The 24318-nt window shown below is 35.6% G+C and overlaps 1 protein-coding gene across 2 annotated transcripts in view; it reads right to left on the minus strand.

Annotated features, from left to right (window-relative positions):
- Positions 1-24318, minus strand: part of EDIL3 (EGF like repeats and discoidin domains 3) — a 448089-nt gene that overhangs the window by 307736 nt on the left and 116035 nt on the right. For both annotated transcript variants that reach the window (XM_017959723.3, XM_003899900.5), the window contains exon 2: positions 1466-1594. In XM_017959723.3, the coding sequence (XP_017815212.1) occupies positions 1466-1594 (129 nt within the window). The remainder of the gene's footprint in view (positions 1-1465; positions 1595-24318) is intronic.

The following is a 24318-nucleotide window of genomic DNA, read 5'->3' on the forward strand; positions in this document are numbered from 1 at the left end:
AGGCACTGCCAATTGGGGGTTGTTGGGCTTAAAATACAACACTAAAATTTTATTCTATTCATACATTCCTACTAGGGGTATTTATGACTCTAATTTTCTTCAGATATACAGACTTTCCTGAGGATATGATTCTCACATTAAACTCTGAAACTCAAATGTACATATTTGAAGCCCGGGTCAAAGTGGTTACAACAGTTTTATTTCAATGGCACTGTGTCAAACCTCCTAAAATATCAGTGAGTTAATAAAAGTCTTAAAAGAGAATTATCTTTGAAGATGAATTAAATGAACAAAGTACTTTTCAGCAATAATATAATTAACTTATTTGGATAACATATATTCATAATGCAAATAAAATTAAGGAAAATTCATTTAAAAAATAAAACACACTACAATCCAGTAACTAATGGCCAAAGATGGTAAATGAATGGTTTTATTTAATTATTTTTTCTTTCATTCAACCAATAGTTGCTGGATTTTTTACTATGCATAAGGTATTAAGTTAGGTGCACTGGGTACAATGATGGGTAATTCAAGCTGATCCCTGGACGCTATTACTTTTCTTTTTCAAAACTATTTCCCCAAAGACATTGAAGTGTCCTGTTTCTCTAAGGTTTATGCTGGTTGACAAATATTTGATCCAAAACATGTTTGGTTTCCTATGATGAACAGATATATTCCATCTTGTACTCTTCTTGGTACTAATGTGAAAAATATATACTTTTTTCAAACTTACTTGTGGTGTTAACTTTGAAAATCATTTCTCTCTTTAGTCAGAGAGAAAATCTCTGCACAAGTTTACATGATGTTAAATTATTTTAAAGTATGGCTATTTCCTTAATGGGGACTATCTGGAATTACAGAAATTACTCTAAATCCATAAGTATACATATTTTGGAGACTTTTAAAAAAACTATTCTAATATAACCAACGACATATTAATTTTTGCAGAGCAAATTTTTGAGAAAACTTTGAAGAGCACTGCATCTGGAATATCCTCTTCTTTATATGCTTAGAAATATCAAATACATTTATCACCTAAGGAAAGTAATGATTAGAACAGCTACACAATGCTGATGGATATTAGAAGTCCCTAAAAACATCCTGTTTTACCTACAGTGATAATTTAACTTGAATAAATTGACTTTGGAGTTATGTATTTTATTTGAGAATAAAATGTTAAATTTATATTAATATTAGAAATATGAGAAATGTTATATTTATGTATTATTTGTAGTGTCTTTAAATTTAGTGTTAATTACTAAAAATATTTTAAAACTTAAAGAACACAATATAATTTCAATATAAACTGGAAATGATAAAACTGAGAATCCTACACAAAAGTAAACTAATTAGCAACATACAGCAATTTTACAGCTAATCTCCATAATGCACCACAGCCAAACTGCCAGTTATTCATGGAAACAAAAAGATAACTACTGAAATGCTTAAATTTTGCACTTACCAACCTCCACAACACTAGAACAGTTGGGGTCTGTGAAGCCATCTGGACACTCACAGGAAAAGGAACCATCAGCCAATCCTGGCAAACAGATACCTCCATTTTCACATGGATTGGGATCGCAAATATCACCTAAGGCATAAAAAAAAACAGAAATTGACATTTTTTTTTTCTTCTTAGGCATTGAAACATACTAGTTTACTTTGCTATGGATGTTCCCTTGGCAAAGTCAAAAGTCAGGGTAATATTAAGATTCACACATAAGATTTGCAAGACTCATTTCAAACCATGTACTCAAAAAATATATATATATATTATGTAACATGGTAAAAATTGAACTGCATAATTCAAACACTGCCTCTGAAAGCTATTGGTTCAGTTTGGAGTTCCTTCATAATATGTAAAGAGAATGTTGTCTAATTGGTTAATAAATACTAACCTAAGTATCTGTAATAGACTGGTGTCATTGATTACTCTGATAAATACCTTCTTTAGTTCCACACAGCTTACTCTTTAACTCTTTAAAGGACAGGATTTATTTCTGGATCCCTAGAATCTGGGCTTGTCCATGTGACTTGCTTTGGCTAGTAGGTCATTAACAGACTTGAAGACAACAGAGATTTGAAAAGCACTTGAAGATACCTACTTCCTCTCTTGGAGTGCTATGATCGCCATGTGAATGAATTCAGGCTAGCTTGCTTGAGATGGGTGAAAGAAATGTTGAAGGATAAGAGAGAAACTGCTACAGAAAAATAAGGTATGACATACATAATGGAAACCCCACAATGCGTGGCCTTGGCTATGGCAATGGGTGGCAGACAGTATCGGGAAAAGCAGTCATGGCCACGAAAAGCTAGAAAAATGGCTACCCATTTTATGTAGCGAGTAACAATTGATAAAGCTGTCATCTGAGGTAACTGGGGAAGTAGAATATGTATGCGATTAACTTTTCATATGAGTAAGGAGATTTCCAGGCAGACTATTAAAGCATCAGTTGGCTCTTACTGCCTGCATATGATAAGGTGCTACAATAAAGAGATGAGCTAAATAAAGAATCAGTCCTTTTGAAAAGTAAAGGGAAGTAGTATACAAGGACCAGGACTTGTGTTAGAAAACACAATTGTTTCTAAACTCCCACCTCTTAAAGTGGTAAATTATCGAATGCCAGAAAGACATGGCCCAACATAAATATCAAATCAAGGATGTGGCTATAAACCTCCGTGTGAAAACATTTCAAATAATTCAGACGGAGCCTGAAAGATCTTCTCAGCTAAATAAAAGGGCTTCCAGAGACCTTAAGGATTGTCTCTGAGAAGACTGACATACTCAAAGTAGCACTGATTAAGTCTGGAGTAAAAAAGCAGACTTCAGACAGAATCATGGGTGTGGCTCTATTGCACAGAGGATTTGAATCAGATGCACAAAAACGCATACAGTTTTACAGGGAGCTTTGTAGGTGAAAGTGCCACCTCCTGGACTCAATGAGTATGGGATTTTTCAAAACAAAAAAGCATCTGGGCACCAACTTCCTACTAGATTGTATTTCTTAGTTACGTTATTCTCTGTAAGGTTTTTCACATGAGAATTATTTTAATCTCTTTTCCAGATGAAGCACTTTAAAAATATTTGAAAAATGAAAATTCAGGTTATGATTTCTGTCAAATATAAACCAAGTCATTAGCCACACTAAGATGATAGACTAAAACAGTACATAAGCACTGGAGCAGATCTTAGAAAAAAGAGTCATAAAATGAATGAATGAATGTTTGGGGAATAGCAAAGAATTTAGCATGGCTGGACCATGGAGCATTTAATCTGGAATGGCTAAGAAAGTATAAATATGTTAGATCAGGGAGTATTAAAAAGTGACATTGTAATTTTTAAAATAAGGAGTCAATGAGAGTGTTTAACATTTTTAACATGTATTTTAAAGTTTGGACATGGTCAGATCTAAATTAAGAAGACAATTCTGGCAGCATTTTGAATGGGGTGGTTGACGACTGATAAAGATACTTCAGTAGACTTGGTATCATTTATATACCTATCATCCATCCATCTATCTATCTATCTATCTATCTATCTATCTATCTATCTATCTATCTATCCATTTATCCATCCACACATACAACTAGCCAGTTATCCTTCCATTTGTCTATCAATTTGTCTATCTGTCCTTCTATTCCTTGAGTACCTACTGCATAGTAGACACTGAGGTAAGTGTGGTATATACCAAACTAAATAACAGACTATGGAGCTTAGTGGGAGAGATAAAAATGCAGGAACAATTACAATTATACTACACAGTAGTAACACCTGCAATTGGTATACATGATCCAAACTGTGGGACCAGTGGAGATTTTTAAGGAGATTCAGTGCTATCAGGTGATGAACAGAAGAAAGCATATGCTTAATATTACAGGCAAATATTACAGAGAGCATACGCTTAATATTACAGGCAAATATTAATATTAAATGTGTAATATTACCTTTACACACTTAAGGTAAAAGATCATGTTTCATTCCAGGAAGTTCAGGTAGATCACTGTAGCTAGAATATAAATATGTATCAGAAATACAAAATGATGAGGTCCAAAAGGTAGGAAGGCCATATGAATCAAGGTCTTTTATGCTGTGCCAACAATTTTGGAGTTTATCTTTAAGCACTGGAAAATTATAAAAGAAATTGAAATACGGGAAAGTATATCACCACATTTGTGCTTTGGAACAATCACTAAGGCAGCAATGTGTTGCATCAGATGGAGGAGGTTGGGCTAAGGGAAAAAGGGAAATGCATTTATTGTTTGAAGCAGTCTCAAAAAAAAAAATGATGAAGATTCTCTTGACCCTGCATAGAGGTGGCTACAGACAGGGAAATCAAAGTAGGCATCATTTAATATCAAATCTAGTTAATAAATGCTAGGTAATGAAACAAGAATAAAAGTTCCCCCAAATTAAGATTCATCCACCTATGTGGAGTAATCAATGTAAGGACAGTCTCATATTTACATATTTACCTAAAAATAAGAACCCTTCTTTCAGATCCCACTCTGTCCTATAACCAAGTTCTTGCATCAGGTAGTAACTGAGGTAGGCCTACAGTCCTGATATACCCAGGGCCAAAGGAGGTCCCTTTGATTATCTCATCATTATGTAGAGTGCCTTAAGAATCCTTTCTGGTGCCTTAAGAAACCTTTCATGGCACTTGTGCTGCCCTCTCTAGATGACAATGCTAAATCGAGTCAATTTTCTACCAGGCATGTGTGGGCCAGTCATATCATGCTTCTGTGGTCAAAATGAGAGAGGACTATTTGTTCAAGTCTTATTATATCTTAGAGATGCCAACTGTTGTTTAGCTGACATGTTTTTCTCTCTTTATAATTTTTGTTCTTTTTTGCTTATGGAAACACATTTCTAATATACTATAAAATTTTCATCTTACTTCCTTCATTAACATACTATCTTTTGAAAGGGAGAAAAGAGGTAATAGATTGGAGAAACATGTACAAGGTAGAATCAAGATGACAATTTGACCAAATTGATCCAGGGGTTGATCAAGAAATTTCGGTTGATTTCCAGAGCTCTTCCCTGTATGATTGAGTAGCCATCCTTTATAAGGAAATACAATGGATTTAGTTTTAGAGGTATTATTGTATTTGAAAAGTCTGCAGAAGATCTAAAATGAAAATGTCCGATTAAGCTATTATATAAGTAGATGTAGAATTAAAGAGTCTCTGCTTAAACATGGGTTGCTAAGTATGAACGTTAATACTATATTTCACTGAGTGTATTAAGGGAGTGCAGGGGAACGGAGTGGAGGGGATGAGAGCAGAGAGAAATGAAGACAGGAGAGGTCCTTAGGCACACCAACAAATAAGTGAGGAAAAGATATAAGATTCTTCGTTAAAAGAAAGAAGTTAATGCTTGGCCCATTGTACCCTGGTATAAATGTTCAGTTTATTAAACTGGGGTCTACCATGTCAAAGTCTTCCTGAAATTAATAAGGGTCCTATATGTAACTGTGTTGGGTGGACACTGGCAACAAAAAATCAAAGTTTTGATCTTGGACAAAGTAGAGGATAAACAACAAACATAATTAGGGTTACTATAGATTTTGTCGAATATCTGTTTCTCTTTACATAATCATTAGTGGCATGCTTTTATCAGATGGCATCTGATCAAGGACATGCTAAGATGAAGATAAGAGTGTAACAATTTTATTGATAAGTAATGTCTGCGAATGACAAAATGAGGAGGAAGCAGAAACGAGCAGGAAAAGCTTCAACTTGCGACATAAGTATGACACCAATAAAGATAAATGGAAGACATGAGGGTGCGGATGGTCGGGGCAGGATTGACCACGGAGAGCCTCAGTCTATAATGCAGATTTAAGAAAGTCTTAGCCAATTCCACAGGGAGCTCCAGAGCAAAGATTATTGTTAGAAGGATTTCCCCTAGGTCAGGAATGACAGGCACTAGGGCAATCCAGGTAGATTGAGGGTCTAAGGCTCAAGTAGGTCCTGAAAGTTCTGCAGGAGACTTCCAGCTAACTACATACTTGCAGTTGGACAGCACATTCTTTCTTAAAGAAGAATTAGAGTTGTACACCTCCATGGGTACCCACAATCCTTCTCACCTCAAATATGTCCTGATTTGAATGAGTTATATGGTTACTTAGGTCAAAACCATCATATCTCAGGCTATTTCCTCTATACAGCCATAATCCCAGCGGTTAGTACAGATGTGGGTTGACAACTTAAGTGAAAACAAACTCTCTCTTGGCTAGAATTTCATATCTAATTAAAATATCCAGTACGGACTTCTGATCCTCTGTAATGTCAGTTTATCCAAGGTAGTAGCACCTCAGGTAAGAAATTCTGACTAAAATGCAATAAGTTCTCAGCCTTTAAATCAACAATTTTTTCTGTTTGTTTCCCAGTAGATATGTTGGTAGAGTTTGTTTGTTTGTTTTCTTTTTTTTTTTTTTTTTTTTTTTTTTGAGATGGAGTCTTGCTCCGTGCAGTGGCGCCATCTTGGTTCACTGCAAGCTCCGCCTCCCGGGTTCACGCCATTCTCCTGCCTCAGCCTCTCGAGTAGCTGGAACTACAGGCGCCCGCCACCTCGCCCGGCTAATTTTTTGTATTTTTAGTAGAGTCAGGGTTTCACCGTGTTAGCCAGGATGGTCTCGATCTCCTGACCTTGTGATCCACACACCTCGGCCTCCCAAAGTGCTGAGATTACAGGCGTGAGCCACTGCGCCCGGCCTGGTAAAGTCTTTTAAAACTGCAATGACGACCAGTAGAAGAGGTTAGGCTAAGGAAAGGAAAACAGGGTAATATAAGATTTCATAGTTCTTTATCCTACTGTCAGCAGGCTCCTAAAATATACTTCTGCATATTGTAATGTGTGTAGCATTATACCTTGATGTTTCTTGGCCGGCTGGCCTCACCTGCTTTAGATTAGGACAGATGTGTTTAGTTTCATTCTAACCATGTTTTATGGTTCCATCTGCAGTTTATGGCAGATTCAGGCAAATTAAGCTGATGCCGATTTGCCTTTTGGCAATAGAACACAGCAATTATTTTTCCCAGGGGCAAGAAATCATTGCAGGCTCAATTTAACTTACTGTTTGCCTGCTCTTTCCACCCACTCTCCAGAGTTCTGATCGGACTGCATATTCTGCATGAAATCAATGTTGGCTTCATTCTTCTCACTGACCTCCTACCTGTTGCCTGTCACCTCATGTTCAAGGTGATTTAGGGACTATCTTATTTTACTTCATTACCCATTTGCAATCCATGACCTTTTAGCCTCAACAGCAAAGTGTGTGAGCACCTATAAAATACTATTTGGTACTGCAGAAGACAATGGTTAAAAAAAACCCTAAAAGCCTAAAATAGGTACCTTTATGATTGTGCTCGTGCATTTTCTGTGAGCTTAGTGTATAATTATACAACTTCTCATGCCATACAAAGAAGAAAATTCTATAATGGTACTACTGAGAATCAGGTAGAAAGGACAGCTGATTTTGTTCACGGATAGTTAAACTCTTGGATAGTTTACGTGTTCAGGATTCTTTATATGTTAGTGTTTGTCTCCAGTAGACATATCAGATAATTACTGAATCATTTATCACATATTCATATGCCACAAATAAATAAGGTAGCACTCACTGTAATAAAAGCCATGAGAAGAGGGAGAAACAGGCTGATGAGAAAAACAACAAATAAAACTGGTTATTTATGGCAGTGAAGCAAGGCCTTCACATGAACTGCACATTCAAGGATAAACTAGAGTCCGTGATGTTAAAGTCTAAGGAAGAGCATTCTAGGCATTGGGAACAGCAAGTGGTCAGCCCTCATGACAGGTAAGACAGAGATGATTTCAGGAACAGAAAGGAAGACAGGGGAAAAACTCTCAATAAATGTTTATTGCCACCCACACATTTTTAATAGAAACTGATTGATAATTTAAAGCCCAACATTTGATCCTCTGTGTTCCTGGTAATCAAGGGCAATTCTACTAAGCTTATTCTTTATATGCAGTAAACATCTACTGAACATATGCTATTGTATTAATATTTACTGGCTAATGTACTTATGAATTTATATGTTGAAATCTTTCTTACATATTAATGTATTTACATAGTACTGTTAATGTATTTATGTATTGACAGTTATATAAATATCCTAATAATTTATTAAGATGAATGCATGCTTCTCCATTTTTTTCCTGCTCTTTTCAAAGTGCTGGCAGCCACCTAGAATATGTCTGCACCATCATCCCTGCCCTCTCTCCATTTCTGTAAACAAATTTGTGTACAGATATAGAAGTAAAAGCAAAAAAGTAGTAATATATCACTATAGAATGTTACCTCACTAACACAAGACATTATCTAATTTATTCAATATCTCAACAAACTAAATGTGAAGGACATTGCAATACATACTTACATGTGAAAAGGTAAAATGCAGACACCATTTAAATTCATGTTTTGCATCTGTGACAATGCAGCTCTGTGCGTTACAACCTCATCTTCAATCTATTGGTTTCCCATTGAACTGTACTATCATTTCACTTAAAAACTGAAAGAAAATAAAAGTTTTGCCTCCTATTGTAGAAATCAGAGTTTTGAACCAATATATAAACAGAACATTTGACAAAATGAGCCAACTCTAGTGCACAAGTGAGTAATAATTCTAGTTAAAATTAGATAAAGTTCATGAGCATTTGCATACTCAAATTGGTAAAACTCACAGAAAATGTTAGCACCCTTATGACTTACTGCCTATGAAATTGTGTGGAACTAAATAAATGTCATTTTTAAAAATCAACAATAGCCTCACAGTTTACTTTTGTGCCTCTTTAGAGACAATTTGTGTTGAATATTGATATTTCACTTGTTGAACATTCTAATGAGTTTGATGCATAGGTTTTAATTTAAAGCCTTCTCTCACAATTAAAGCTTATGAGTGTGGCAAATTTTAATTTCAAATAAATGTGTTAAGAAGGTGCAATCTGATTCTTACCTTCATATGTACTTTTAAAATAAATTCTAGTTATTATTGCAGACCACGTTGCAATTTGGAAGTGTAGAGAAGGAAATAAGATACAAATGTCAATAGGAATAATTGTATCTTCATTGATAGAATCTGCCATTTTATTGATAAATCATTAGGCATCCTTGCAGTAAAAGACCATCCATCTCCACCTCAGTGTCCACAGAGTCCAAAAATAACCACGGAGGACACAAGTCAAGTAAATGAACAAAGAAACCTCTTAGACTTAGACTCACTCAAAACCACATTAATGCTAATTTAAAGCAGGGCATCTCTTAGATGTTATTCAGTGGTTTGCCTCACTATTTTTAAGACATTTTTCTTTTTAGTTAGGTTTTCAAATGCTAAAGGCATATTGGACTGAACAAAATAAGGAGAAAATCTTCTGTTCAGTGTTGAGTATTTGAATTTCACAGCTGATGACATAAGGCTTCAATCAAGGTCTATACTGGATATAAAGACAAAAATGTTTTGGGCTCTAACATTTTGAAAAACAAAATCTTTTCACATATTTTTTAGTTTAAAACACTCTGGAGAGTCCCTTAAAATAACAGAACCCACAGTTTCTAGAATTGAAAGGGACATTCGAAATGATCTAATACAGTGGTTCTCAGACTTTACTGCATATTAAAATCACAGGATAGGGAGAGGCTTTTCAAATATCTTATGCCCAGTCCAGTGAAATCAGAATCTCTGGGGGTGGTTCCCAGCCCTCCACATTTCCTTAAAGCTAATCTGAATATCTCAATTTATTCAAGAAAAAGGACAAAGGAATAGGAGAAACCAAGGAAGAAAAGAAAGGAATTAAAGAGAAAGTTTGGAAGTTAGTTTGTATTTTCCTGCCTTTGATCGGGAGAAAGGCAAATGAGGAAGGTATTTATGTGACCACGTTTCTTTGTTAATTCACTGAGTTAAGAAAAAAATCATTTGCAGGAAGCTACAATCGGCAAGTCATAAATAAGGGCACTCACTATGTTAGGGAGAATAGAATAGCTACTATTTAATATTAACATGCATTCCCTACGAATGTGTATTCCTTACAAAATAAGTAATAACCAGGAAATTCAACCATAAACTACATTTCTCAAGTTTGATTGTTTTTTGGGATTTTTTTTTTTTTTTTTTTTTTTTTTTAGATGAAGTCTCTTTCACCCAAGCTAGAGTGCAGTAGCATGATCTCGGCTCACTGCAACCTCCACCTCCCAAGTCAGGCCATTCTCATGCCTCAGCCTCCTAACTAGCTGGGTTTTCAGGAATGTGCCTTTATGCCCAGCTAATCTTTTGTAGTTTAGTAGATATGGGGTTTCACTGTGTTGTACAGCCTGGTCTTGAACCCCTGAGCTCAGACAATCTGCCCGTCTTGGCCTCCTAAAGTGCTAGGATTACAGGCGTGAGCCACTGCGCCCCTGGTCCCAAGCATTTTTGACTATATGATTTCTACCTATGAAGAATATCCATCCAGTCATTAGTTATTATTTACTGAATATTAACTGAAGCCCATCTATATGCCACTAAAAGTCATAACTGCTGCACATATTACAGGGTCAATGATAGACAAATTCGTGTTCTCAAAGACTCTCACAAAAAGACACAAATAAGTTGATAAGTAGTTACCACTGCTTGTTAAGTCCAAGAAAGCATTAGAGAGGGACATCAAACTCAGAACTGTGAGTCAAGAAGCCTTCTGAGAGCAAGTGACCTTCAATTAGAGACCAGAGTGAGCACCAGCGTTGCATAGTTCTGTGGGTTCAGTTTAGCTAAGGGCTAAGAAGTATTGTCTTGCTTTAGAAAAGGTGATGTTCCTTGATGACCTAGATGAAGGCACATCCACAGGAGTGGTAGGCATCAGTGCCAGCCTGCATTAGGTTAAAGAATCAAAGGGATAGGGGTATTAGAAGTAATGATGCAATTCTTTCAAGAGTTAGATGAAAGCATGGCAGTGTATTATGTGGGATATACCACCGTGATTTAAGAAAATCAGGGGGGCAGAGTTGGCATCCTACTCTGCTACTCTCTAATTATTCTGTGTCTCTAAATCATTGTTTGCTTTTTCAAAAAATGGTAGTGGGTAAAGATTAAATGTTATAATGCAAGTTACAAGTTTAGTGAAGTTCCTGCCATAGAAAGCGCTCAATAAATGTTAGTCAAATACCTATAGAAATCCAGTGGGACACATTTTGGAAATATATTTAAAACATCAGAAACCTGATGATGTATATGCTGATAGAAGTAACTACTAGAAAGAAGAGGTTAAAGATAACAGGAGAGAAGGAATAATCAGACGGGTGAGGACATGTGTAAAAATAAGATGAATGAGCCTCGGAGTACACGTGGAAGGGTTCAGCTTTGACTCAAAGAGGAAGATGTACCAGGAAGTTTGAGCCTGGATGACACAAATTGAAGGAGTTTTGGCCAGGAATGATGGCTCATGCCTGTAATCCTAGCACATTGGGAAGGTGAGGTAGGCAGATCATTTGAAACCAGGGGTTCGAGACCAGCCTTGGCAATATGGTGAAACCCTGTTGGATTAGAGGCATACTAAGAATGCAAAAATTAGCCAGGCGTGGTGCTGTGCACCCATAGTCCCAGCTACTCGGAAGGCTGAGGCATGAGAATCCCTTGAATCCAAGAGGTGGAGGTTGCAGTGAGCCGAGATTGTGCATCTGCACTCCAGTCAGGGCGGTAGAGCCAGACTATGTCTCCAAACAAACAAACAAATTGAAGGAGTTCCCATTTGAAGTTTTCTGTGTAGTAGGCTGCTGAGAATGTGATAGGATCAGAAGTTTGAGAAGGATAGAAGGTAAAATGCGCCTGCAGTAAATAGAAGGCTGTTGTTTGGGAAAACATAGAAAAATGATGGAGGAAAAGTACTGAAGGACCAAACAAGAATTGATAACGTCAACATGTACCCCATTGTGTACAGCTGAGATAGTGCAGGCACACAGCAGATGATGGATCCAGGCTTGTGGTTTTTACCAGATAGGTGTAGTGAGGGTCGATAGCAAAGGAGTGACACCTGACCACTTTATGTTTGTTGAAAAATGGACAATATAGCTTACTGAACCTTATGCTTTTAGAATATACATTTTTATAATCATGCAACAATTACAAACCCAGAAAATTGTTCTTTCAGAGAAGATTGCAGTGCTTCAGTTGACAGCAGAGGACAAACTAAAAGATTGAATTTGGCTGCCGTATATAAATAATGTAGCACATTATGATGGCAACAGTTAGTCCATCAATCTCTGTCAAGAACACAAACTCACACCGACTTTATAAAAACAATCAAGTGCTACAAAAAAGATGAAATTCAGTGCCTTGTCCAGCTGTAGACATTACATAGAATCTTCTCATTTAGATCTCAGATTGTGAATTCTTACTTTTCTAAGCATAAATCTGGTCAGTCACATATAAAAATAACCTCCAAGAAAAACAAGTCAAACACAAATTGGTTAACTTGATCACTTAATAAGCAAAGTCACCTAAAAGAAGAACAGAACATTTTGCTAATCACTAAACTGTTATATCAATTTTTCAGGCAGAAAGGTATGTAATGTTAAAATTAGAGAAAAAAAAATGCAAAGCCTAATTTCATGCTTTAATTATATCTTGTTTAAAAAGTCATAATTTAACACAGCAGTAAAATGTCTTAGTTTCAAATTACAGCACGTAAAAGCCAAACGAGTATGTTTTCCTGTTGAGAAAATTTACCTTATACTGTAGCCCCAACTATTTATTGCCAGGATGTTTTAAGTCCCCTGATTGCGTAACATTATAAACCATGTCACCAAACTTGACTGTATATGCTTATCTATTTGGTGGTTGGCAAATACAGAGACATCATCAAAATTGAAAGTGGTAATCTTTCAACTGAAAATAGTCAATAAACAGCTAGTTAAATTTAGAATAGAAGTCATATTTTAAAAGTCAGGTTTAGTTACCGTAGCCTTGTAGTATAGATTGAAGTCAGGTAGCGTGATACCTCCAGCTTTGTTCTTTTGGCTTGGGATTTTCTTGGCAACGCGGGCTCTTTTTTGGTTCCATGTGAATTTTAAAGTAGTTTTTTTCCAATTCTATGAAGAAAGTCATTGGTAGCTTGATGGGGATGGCATTGAATCTATAAATTACCTTGGGCAGTATGGCCATTTTCATGATATTGATTCTTCCTATTCATGAGCATGGAATGTTCTTCCATTTGTTTGTGTCCTTTTTTATTTCGTTGAGCAGTGGTTTGTAGTTCTCCTTGAAAAGGTCCTTCACATCCTTTGTGCGTTGGATTCCTAGGTATTTTATTCTCTTTGAAGCAATTGTAAATGGGATTTCACTCATGATTTGGCTCTCTGTCTGTTATTGGTATATAAGAATGCTTGTGATTTTTGCACATTGATTTTGTATCCTGAGACTTTGCTGAAGTTGCTTATCAGCTTAAGGAGATTTTGGGCTGAGACAATGGGGTTCTCTAGATATACAGTCATGTCATCTGCAAACAGGGACAATTTGACTTCCCCTTTTCCTAATTGAATACACTTTATTTCTTTCTCCTGCCTGATTGTCCTGGCCAGAACTTCCAACACTATGTTGAATAGGAGTGGTGAGAGAGGGCATTCCTGTCTTGTGCCAGTTTTCAAAGGGAATACTTCCAGTTTTTGCCCATTCAGTATGATATTGGCTGTGGGTTGGTCATAAATAGCTCTTATTATTTTGAGATATGTTCCATCAATACTGAATTTATTGAGAGTTTTTAGCATGAAGTGTCGTTGAATTTTGTCAAAGGCCTTTTCTGCATCTATTGAGATAATCATATGGTTTTTGTCTTTGGTTCTGTTTATATGCTGGATTACATTTATTGATTTGCGTATGTTGAACCAGCCTTGCATCCCAGGGATGAAGCCCACTTGATCATGGTGGATAAGCTTTTTGAGGTGCTGCTGGATTCGGTTTGCTAGTATTTTATTGAGGATTTTTGCATCGATGTTCATCAGGGATATTGTTCTAAAATTCTCTTTTTTGGTTGTGTCTCTTCCAGAGTTTGGTATCAGGATGATGCTGGCCTCATAAAATGAGTTAGAGAGGATTCCCTCTTTTTCTGTTGATTGGAATAGTTTCAGAAGGAATGGCACCAGCTCCTCCTTGTGCCTCTGGTAGAATTCAGCTGCGAATCTGTCTGGTCCTGGACTTTTTTTGGTTGGTAGGCTATTAATTATTACCTCAATTTCAGAACCTGTTATTGGTCTATTCAGGGATTCAACTTCTTCCTGGTTTAGTCTTGGGAGGGTGTATGTGTCCAGGAATTTATCCATTTCTTCTAGATTTTCTAGTTTATTTGTGTAGAGGTGGTTATAGTATTCTTTGAGGGTAGTTTGTATTTCTGTGGGATTGGTGGTGATAGCCCCTTATAATTTTTTATTGTGTCTATTTGATTCTTCTCTCTTTTCTTTATTAGTCTTGCTAGCGGTCTATCAATTTTGTTGATCTTTTCAAAAACAAACAGCTCCTGGATTCACTGATTTTTTGAAGGGTTTTTTTGTGCCTCTATCTCCTTCAGTTCTGCTTGATCTTAGTTATTTCTTGTCTTCTGCTAACTTTTGAAAGTGTTTGCTCTTGCTTCTCTAGTTCTTTTAATTGTGATGTTAGGGTCTCAATTTTAGATCTTTCCTGCTTTCTCTTGTGGACAGTTAGTGCTATAAATTTCCCTCTAGGTACTGCTTTAAATGTGTCTCAGGGACTCTGATACATTGTGTCTTTGTTCTCATTGGTTTCTTTCTGCCTTCACTTGGGTATGTACCCAGTAGTCATTCAGGAGCAGATTGTTCACTTTCCATGCAGTTGAGTGGATTTCAGTGAGTTTCTTAATCCTGAGTTCTAATTTGATTGCACTGTGGTCTGAGAGACAGTTATAATTTTTGTTCTTTTACATTGGCTGAGGAGTGCTTGGGAACCGGTACCAAAACAGAGATATAGACCAATGGAACAGAACAGAGTCCTCAGAAATAATACTACACATCTACAACCATGTGATATTTGACAAACCTGAGAAAAACAAGAAATGGGGAAAGGATTCCCTATTTCATAAATGGTGCTGGGAAAATTGGCTAGCCATATGTAGAAAGCTGAAACTGGATCCCTTCCTTACACCTTACACAAAAATTAATTCAAGATGGATTAAAGACTTAAGTGTTAGACATAAAATCATAAAAACTCTAGAAGAAAACCTAGGCAATACCATTCAGGACATATGCATGGGCAAGGACTTCATGTCTAAAACACCAAAAGCAATGGCAAAAAAGCCAAAAGTGACAAATAGGATCTAATTAAACTAAAGAGCTTCTGTACAGCAAAAGAAACTACCTACAGCGTGAACAGGCAACCTACAGATTGGGAGAAAATTTTTGTAATCTACTCATCTGACAAAGGGCCAATATCCGGAATCTACAAAGAACTCAAACAAATTTACAAGAAAAAAAAAAAAAAAAAAAAACCATCAAAAAGTGGGCAAACAATATGAATAGACACTTCTCAAAAGAAGACATTTATGCAGCCAACAGACACATGAAAAAATGCTCATCATCACTGCCATCAGAGAAATGCAAATCAAAACCACAATGAGATTTCATCTCACACCAGTTAGAATGGCAATAATTGAAATGTCAGGAAACAACAGGTGCTGGAGAGGATGTAGAGAAACAGGAACACTTTTACACTGTTGGTAGGACTGTAAACTAGTTCGACCGTTGTGGAAGACAGTGTGGTGATTCCTCAAGGATCTAGAATTAGAAATACCATTTGACCCAGTCATCCCATTACTGGGTATATACCCAAAGGATTATAAATCATGCTGCTACAAAGAAACATGTACACATGTTTATTGTGGCACTATTCACAATAGCAAAGACTTGAAACCAACCCAAATATCCATCAATGACAGACTGGATTAAGAAAATGTGGCACATATACACCATGGAATACTATGCAGCCATAAAAAAGGATGAGTTCATGTCCTTTGTAGGGTCATGGATGCAGCTGGAAACCATCATTGTCAGCAAACTATCACAAGGACAAAAGATCAAACAGCACATGTTCTCACTCATAGGTGAGAATTGAACAATGAGAACACTTGGACACAGGAAGGGGAACATCACACACCAGGGCCTATCATGGGGTGAGGGGAGGGGTGAGGGATAGCATTAGGAGAAATACCTCATATAAATGATGAGTTAATGGGTGCAGCACACCAACATGGCACATGTATACATATGTAACAACCCTGCACATTGTGCACATGTACCCTAGAACTTAAAATAAAATAAAATATATAAATAACTAACTTCAAGTTTAGATCTTGATGAAATTTTGTAAAAAGTGAATGATTTCATACTCACCTTTTACAACAAAGTTTTCACATGAAGACAACGGTTTATAAAAGAGTTCATATATGTTCTAATTCCAAAGAATCTCTAAAGTTCCATGAAGTAAATCTTTTTATTCACAGCCACAACAGTCTTAGGGAGCAAAAACATAAATCACTTTGATAAGGCACCCCTCTGTAGACAAGTTTACTGATAAACATGAGAACAAATGAGCTCTTTAATTCTTTTAACAAACGTGGAATCTGTTATTCAGATTTAATGGCTATAAGGCCAATGCATTTCCTTAATGTATGGGAGTTCTTGACAAGGAAAGACAACTGAGCAATTAACTCAGTGGAAGTCAGAAATTATGGGTGTTTTGCCACCTTGTTGGTTTTCAACAGGTGTCAGGTTATTGCTGTTAACACTCCAATTTGCATCTTTATAGGGAACAACCTAATTGGAAGGAGAAACTCAAAGTGCCCTTTCTTCAGGAGTTACCGATGCCATAATAGAATTCCATTTAGAATACAGGCTTTTACACTAAGTAGATCAGATAAATATTTAGGAAGAGGGGTTTTGTTATCTCTCTGGGCTACCAAGTAAAATGTGACTTGCTGAAAAGGAGACATTAAGCACAGAAAGGGACAGCTTTTTAGGAACTTGAATACATTAAAAAAATCCATTGCCTCTATTCTATCAATAGTCTCACTGCATTGGGTCACATAACATGACAACTTAGTGGTATTCAGTCTCTGTATCCCTCCTGTCCTCATTTTTGTGATGATGTGGTCCCATCAGATCCTTTCCAAACCCTGACCCAGCCCCAACTTGAAAGAGGAGGGCTTATGCAACTCTAACCCAAAGCTCAGAACCTAGCACTGGTTTAATCTCTGCTATTGAAGAGGCTCTGGCCTTATCTGTCTATTTCTTTTCTCATTGGTTGAATTCTTTATGCAATTTTGTCAGTGACTCTGAAGGGGTGGTATGCATGCAGTTCAGTATCATCTTGGGTACAGGGCTTCAAGTTATGTAAACCCTTGGGGAACTCCTATCCCAAGACCCATATAGCTCTGTTTTGACATGACTGTCTTGGCGAGGAACTAATGGGGATACCTCTGATGCTCTTAGAGTTTAGGAGGATAAAAAAAGATCTTGAACCACTGTATATAAATCCTCTTTTCCACCTTCCTCTCTCTACATTCCTATTACTTATAACTAGCCTTACACTTAAAATCACACAAACTGTTTCTGACAAATTTTTCTGGCACAAATTACCTGCTTGCACAAATCCCCAAATTTCATATACCCTTGGATTCTTCTATTCCATATAGTAGCCTATTAGTGTATTTTATTATTTTATAGTAACAGTAGCTAATATTTTTTGTGCCTTCAGTATACCAAAAATTATACTAAGTGTTTTATGGGTATTATCACATTTAAGCTTCATAATATCCCTGTGGGAAAATTCTCTGATATGATAAACCTCATTTTACTTATGGAAAAAATAAAATTTCACGAATTGGTGTAATTTATCCAAAGACATAATGGTAAAGTAGCATTCACATACAAACAACATGGCTTCAGAAATGAAATCTGTGTGTTGGAATGGTTTCCCTTGCCTTTATTCTTCTTCACTTTTCTCCCTTCACCTCTTCAAGTTCTTTGCCTCATTCAAGGTTTCTTCATTCTCTACCCTGTGGCCAATTATTTAATATTGTTGTGTATTGCCCACCCTTTTTATCTTGTGGAAAGCTTTGGACCCTTGCATTAATCTTCTCATCACTTGCATATGTGATCTTCCATTTGTGAAAACTGGAATAATTCTGAGTTTCAGTCTGCGGTTATTAACATGGCTATGTCCCTTAGTATGATAATTTATCCTCCTAAGGTGGGTAATGCTTAATGTTTCTAAAAAGAAATGGCAGGCACATGACAGTAGGGCAGATACCAGAATAGAGTAGGTTCCAAAGATACTAGAAAGATATATTGGTTCCATACTGAGTTTTATTTGAGTATTATAAAAAGAACCTATCTATGACTTCCAATCTTCCTTGGAAATTTTTTTGAATGGCCACAGCATATGAATCATGATTTGAGTCGACAGTGACAAGTCTTGGACAGTATTTGTTTCAAAGCAGGTTCAATATGTATCTGAGAAAGGGATTTCAGACATACATTTGAATGTATTTATGTATATGCTCACTTACCAAAAGAAAGACAATGATGACATTAAACAGTCACATGAAAATGACAAAATATATGAAATGACAAAATGATAGTAATGGAGCCTTTGGAATTCTGAGGTTGCACATCTCAGTAACAATTTGGTCACTTTGGGAGGCCAAGGCGGGCAGACTACCTGAGCTCAGAAGTTTGAGACCAGCCTGGGCACGTGGTGAAACCCCATCTCTACTAAAATACAAAAAATTAGCTGGACATGGCTGTGTGTGCCTGTAATCCCTGCTACTCGGGAAGCTGAGGCTGGAGAATCGCTTGAACCTGGGAGGCAGAGGTTGTAGTGAGCCAAGATCGTGCCACTGCACTCCAGCCTGGGTGACAAAGCAAGACTCTATCTCTAATAAATAAATAAATAAATAAATAAATAAATAAATAAAAATAATTTGAACAAAAAGAGTTAACTGTTCTTTGATAATGATACTATCTTGTGGCAGGTGCACATAAGTGAATCATTAAAATAGAGCTATTAGCAGAATAATGAGTAACTTCTGGACTACATAGCTTAAGACAGCTTTTTTTCCCGTTGTGAATACTTTAAGCAACAAAGTCAACTATGCATTCTCTCTGCAAACACCAATCCTTTCTGAATCCATGTTATGCTTAGAAAAATAAGATTATAGCCAGTTTACACATGAGAGTAAAATGGTTAATCACTGAAAATTTAAGAGCAGACATATTTAAAATGATACAGTAAGGATTTCAGACATAGATATCAATGTATTTCTAATAATATGATCTACTTCCTTCAGCTGACCTTTATTTGACATTGATATTAGTTTTTAATTAATGTTGCACATGAAGTTGCTCTGTACATAAAGTTTTTCCCTTAGGTTTTTAGATAAAAATAACATGTCTGCTTCACTTAGCATCTCTGATGATTTAAGCACTTTTACTGTTAGAAAAAAAATAAAATTACCCACCTGTATTCACAAGATTTAAACCATGGTAGTATAATTCAGAAGCATATATTATCAATCACCACTTCATACTGTCCCCTTTTAAAATTCAATACATTTTTCTAATTCTAAAAATAGTGTATGCTCACTGTAAACAGTTCAGATAATGCAGTAATAGGGAAAGCAGAAAGCAAAAATTCTCTATTATCCCATATCCTATTACTAATTTGAATTATATTCCATAAATCTTTTTCTGTTTAGCTCTATTCAAATTATTTTCATTTATTTCAATAAAAAAAAGACATATCTATCTGAAAAGGTTTAAAAAGTTATTACATGAACTTTAAACATCCTCTTCTTTTTATTCCCTCATCATATATGTAGACACTGTTAGCTCTTTCTTATGTATCCTTTCTGAAAATGTATACGTGATCTCTTTTATGTTTCTTTCACAGGAATGGACAGACATGGCACATTGTTCCATTCCAAGTTTGTTTTGCTTTGCAATATGTCTCAGAGATTGTCAGCATAAAGCCATTTAACTTTTCAGCAAATATATGGTATTCAAAAATATGAATATGTCAAAATTTATATGTAGTTCTATACTACTGGACATTTAGGAGGCTTTGATTTTCTTCCTGTTACAAACTATTTATGAATCAATCACCCTTGTACAAATATCTCTGTGAACTTTTACTTGTACAGGAAATATAACCTTAGACATAGACATATCATTCAAAATTTTTATGAATTCTGCCTAGTATCCTTTCAGAAAATATTACCTTAATGTAGAATACTACTAATAGTATATCACTTTTTGTTATGGTTGGTGGCATTGTAGCTGGGACTGCCTCTAAATTAATTTATATTAGTGTAAGCGATATGTACATATGATTTCTGTTTCTCCACAACAGTAATTTTGCAAGGTTGGCTCTAACAAGATGAGCTCTGAGTTCTTATGATCTAGGAATAAGCAATACAGTCAAATCTACTTTATTGCATAACTAATTCAAAAGATACAGAAATCTGGGGGCCCTTAGAGCTTTATTCTGTACATTATCCTCAAAGTTAATGTGACTGTTGGCAATTTTCCCAGACCTAGGGTTAGGAAGCTCAAGAGGCATATCAGTAGACACTAAAGAGTTTCCAAATTACCTGGCCTGCCATCTTCTTCTCTAATCTCCCCAACGTTCTCCACTTTGAGTCTGGGATAACACTTTACAGCAAATGATGAGAATTTGTAAAGATGTGGTCACTAAACAAATGCTGTTGGATCTTGTCAAATCCTTTGTTAAATGAAAAAGCAGTGCATGCTCTATGATCTCTCTCTAGAGTTGGAGTGAACGAGAGAAAAATCTAGAACGATATGTGCAAAAATGTCAACATTAGTTATCTCTAGATAGTGAGGTCAAAGGGGTATTTAAATATTATTCATTGTGTTTATCTTTGTTTTGTAATGTTTTCTACAATTATATGCACTGATTTTTTGTAATAAGAAAAAATTTAATTTAAAAACTCACAACATATAAAACCCCAATTAGCAGCAAAGTAGAAGCAGAAAGGGTAACTACTAAGGTTGAATGGAAATAAACAAAGGTTAGTGAGTATCATGATGGGCCATGAATGTTTAATGTTTCCTTAATGTAGCGAATATTAAATGTGGGATCTTCAGGAGCCCAGCATACTCTCATCATACATATATTGCAGATGTGAAATATTTAGGTTTATCATAGCTGTTTAACTCATTAGCCTAAGGATAAATACACATCTGTCAGTAAATTTATTGATATTATTTGCTTACCTTACCATGGGATGTCAACTTATAACATCTCTTTGACAAAATTAATGCATAAATTAATTCTAGAACAATTCTTATTTTCATTAATACATATACTGACAGGTTGAAATTTGTATTTGTTTTAATGAACACCAACAACATACTAACCCCGAGAACTAATCATGTGGCAAACACCGTTCTAAGCACTTTATAAAATATTATCTCTCGTGAATTTCACAATAATCATGACATGAATGCTACTATTATCACCATTTTGTAATAAAAAATTGTTAATAAAAAGTAACTTACAACTTTAATTTCTTATTCTCTGACCTAGAGCCTGACAGAAAGAATGAAGTGATATCCACGGAGAAGGCAGACATGAAAATATCATAGAAACATAAATAACAGTCTAGATTACTTATGTAGCCAAACCTTAAAAAAATCCCTAGTCATTCATCCATCCCTTCATTCACTCAAAGAACATTTATTGTGCTCCTACTGGATTCAAGGCGCAGGGTTAATTCATGTGAGTTATACCAAAAATTTGTGACACAGTCCTGGTCTACCCAATTTATTCTTTAAATTTTATCTAAATATTTTAAAATTCATCTTTTCTGAGACTTTCCAAAAGAAGAGAAATAGACCTAATTGACGCAATTTGAAAATACCACATTATTAATAAGTATTGTAATATGAAATTAGATGTGAAATTAGAATGCCCCTTTAACTATCACTTAAAATAAAGGAGAGACCTGGCTAACACGGTGAAACCCCGTCTCCACTAAAAATACCAAAAATCAGCCGGGCGTGGTGGCGGACGCCAGTAATCCCAGCTACTCGGGAGGCTGAGGCAGGAGAATGGCGTGAACCCGGGAGGCGGAGCTTGCAGTGAGCCGAGATCGAGCCACTGCACTCCAGTCTGGGCAACAGAGCGAGAATCCTCTACAAAATAAATAAATAAATAAATAAATAAATAAATAAATAAATAAATAAATATAAATAAAAAGTAAAGGAGAGACTTAGTCTATTGCAGAAAGAAAGTTAATGCTGATGTTCAGAGGATTCCTTGTAAATGATTTATGTGCCTTGAGTTGTTCCCATGAAGCCCCCAGTCACTGATATGTTATAAGCTTGTAAGCTACTGAAATTTACTTTACCTCTGGAAAAGAAAATCAATTTTATGTTCACTTAAAACCCCTTATCAAGTTTTTCACTTTGATTAATGAAATTATGTTTCATGCTTTTTCAAGTAATTACTTAATTACTAAATCAGCTACAATCCAATATCATTAGGAATAAAATTCAATTTTAGTAACTGTATTGGCACGATAAAATCTAAAAGCATTTCCAGGGTCAATACAGAAACTCCTCAGGCAGGATGGCATAAATCGATAGCAGTCAAAGGAATTACAGACCACATCCTCAACTGTGGAATGATTCCATTTTGGACAATTAGTTACTTCTATTTTCTCAGAAGATTTTCTCGGAGCTTCTCTTCTTCTTAATTTTAAAAAGTTTTCTTTTGTTCTTTTACAAGAAGAAAATCTGGAACTACTGACAATGTATTGATTTAAAAATGTGGAGTTAAAAGCTCAAGAGACATGAGAGTATATGCAATAACAATGCTCACACTTAGGTTAGCCTTCATCGGCTTTCTTGTAACTTCTTTATTTGTTAATGTGAAGAAGGAAATATAATTATTTATATTTTTGAATCTAAACATAGTGTTTCTCTATAAGGGCTTAAAAATCTGGAAACTGCTGAGATCAATTGAAATTTTAAAATCTTCTAGTTACTACCTAGGTAAATTTTCCAAATCCACATAATTTCTTTAACTTCACTGTCCTAATGTATAATATAAAAAAATTATAATTATAAATACCTCACCAACCTCCACATAATTGTCATAAAGATAAATATATATGCTGAAGTCCTTTTTCAAGTCTAAGAAGGTTTTAAAGGTTTTAACTTATTTTTCAAAGATTTGTTGATATTAATAAGCAATTTATTGAATATTTCCTATGTACCAGGAAGCATATCTAGTAACTACACATATATATGTGTAGGTATATATATATATGCACATATATAATTCATTTAATATGCAAAGGAAACATGAGGTTAGCCTTAATATCAGCATTTCACAAGTGAGAAAGTAGTTTAAGAGGTTTAGAATTTTGCCTAATAAATACAACTCATAAATGGTATAATTCAACACCAGGCTTACTGAGCTATCTGATATTCTATGCTAGGGTGCCAGTTGCTTTGAAACCCAAAAGAACCTGAATTTAGACAGCTGGAGAGAAGTTGTAATTGTTATCTGAACACATTTTTAAAACAGCACTATAAAAATCCTAATTCTTTTCGCAAACATAAAATGGAAGTATGAATTAATGTTTTTTTCCTGGAAGCTGCCACGATGGATGTCTTGATTAATATTTCCTAAAGAAAATGGAATGTACGGTTACCACATTGTGTCAATGTTGTTGTATTATTTCAGAAATGTATTGACTTGGGAGTGCCCAGTGTCTCAACCTCTGTTTCTCTACAGTTTTCTCGGTTTTGCTTGTCTCCAGTATCTAGTTAGGATCAGAGGTATTTTTCATACAAGTCTAAAAAGACAAAAGCAGTAATTACAGATTCATGTCCAAACCCCATGATATCCAGAAGTCAGAGAATAATAAGCATTCTTTGGTAAGAGCAACAAAATTTCTTTTCCAAAAGAATTGGAAATTTTTCTCTCATTACATTTTGGCCCTCAATGTACAATGCCAGATTCCTGATCCAATTCCTATCTTCAGGGCGCTAATGGCCCTAAGCCTGAATTCTTGAATCAATCACTGTGCCAAAGAGAAAGGGATTTCCTTTAGAACAATTGCTCTGCTCTCCTTAGGCACAGCAACATGAATCTACTAATAATGAACTCTGTCAGACTCCTGGGTTCAAACCTAGTTTTCCCACTTACTTAAGTCATTTAATCTCTTCATGTTTTGCTCCCACGTGTAAAAAGTGAGGATAATAACAGCGCCTGCCTGAT

The sequence above is a fragment of the Papio anubis genome, chromosome 5 (genome assembly GCF_008728515.1).
Source record: "Papio anubis isolate 15944 chromosome 5, Panubis1.0, whole genome shotgun sequence".
Lineage (NCBI taxonomy): Eukaryota > Metazoa > Chordata > Mammalia > Primates > Cercopithecidae > Papio > Papio anubis.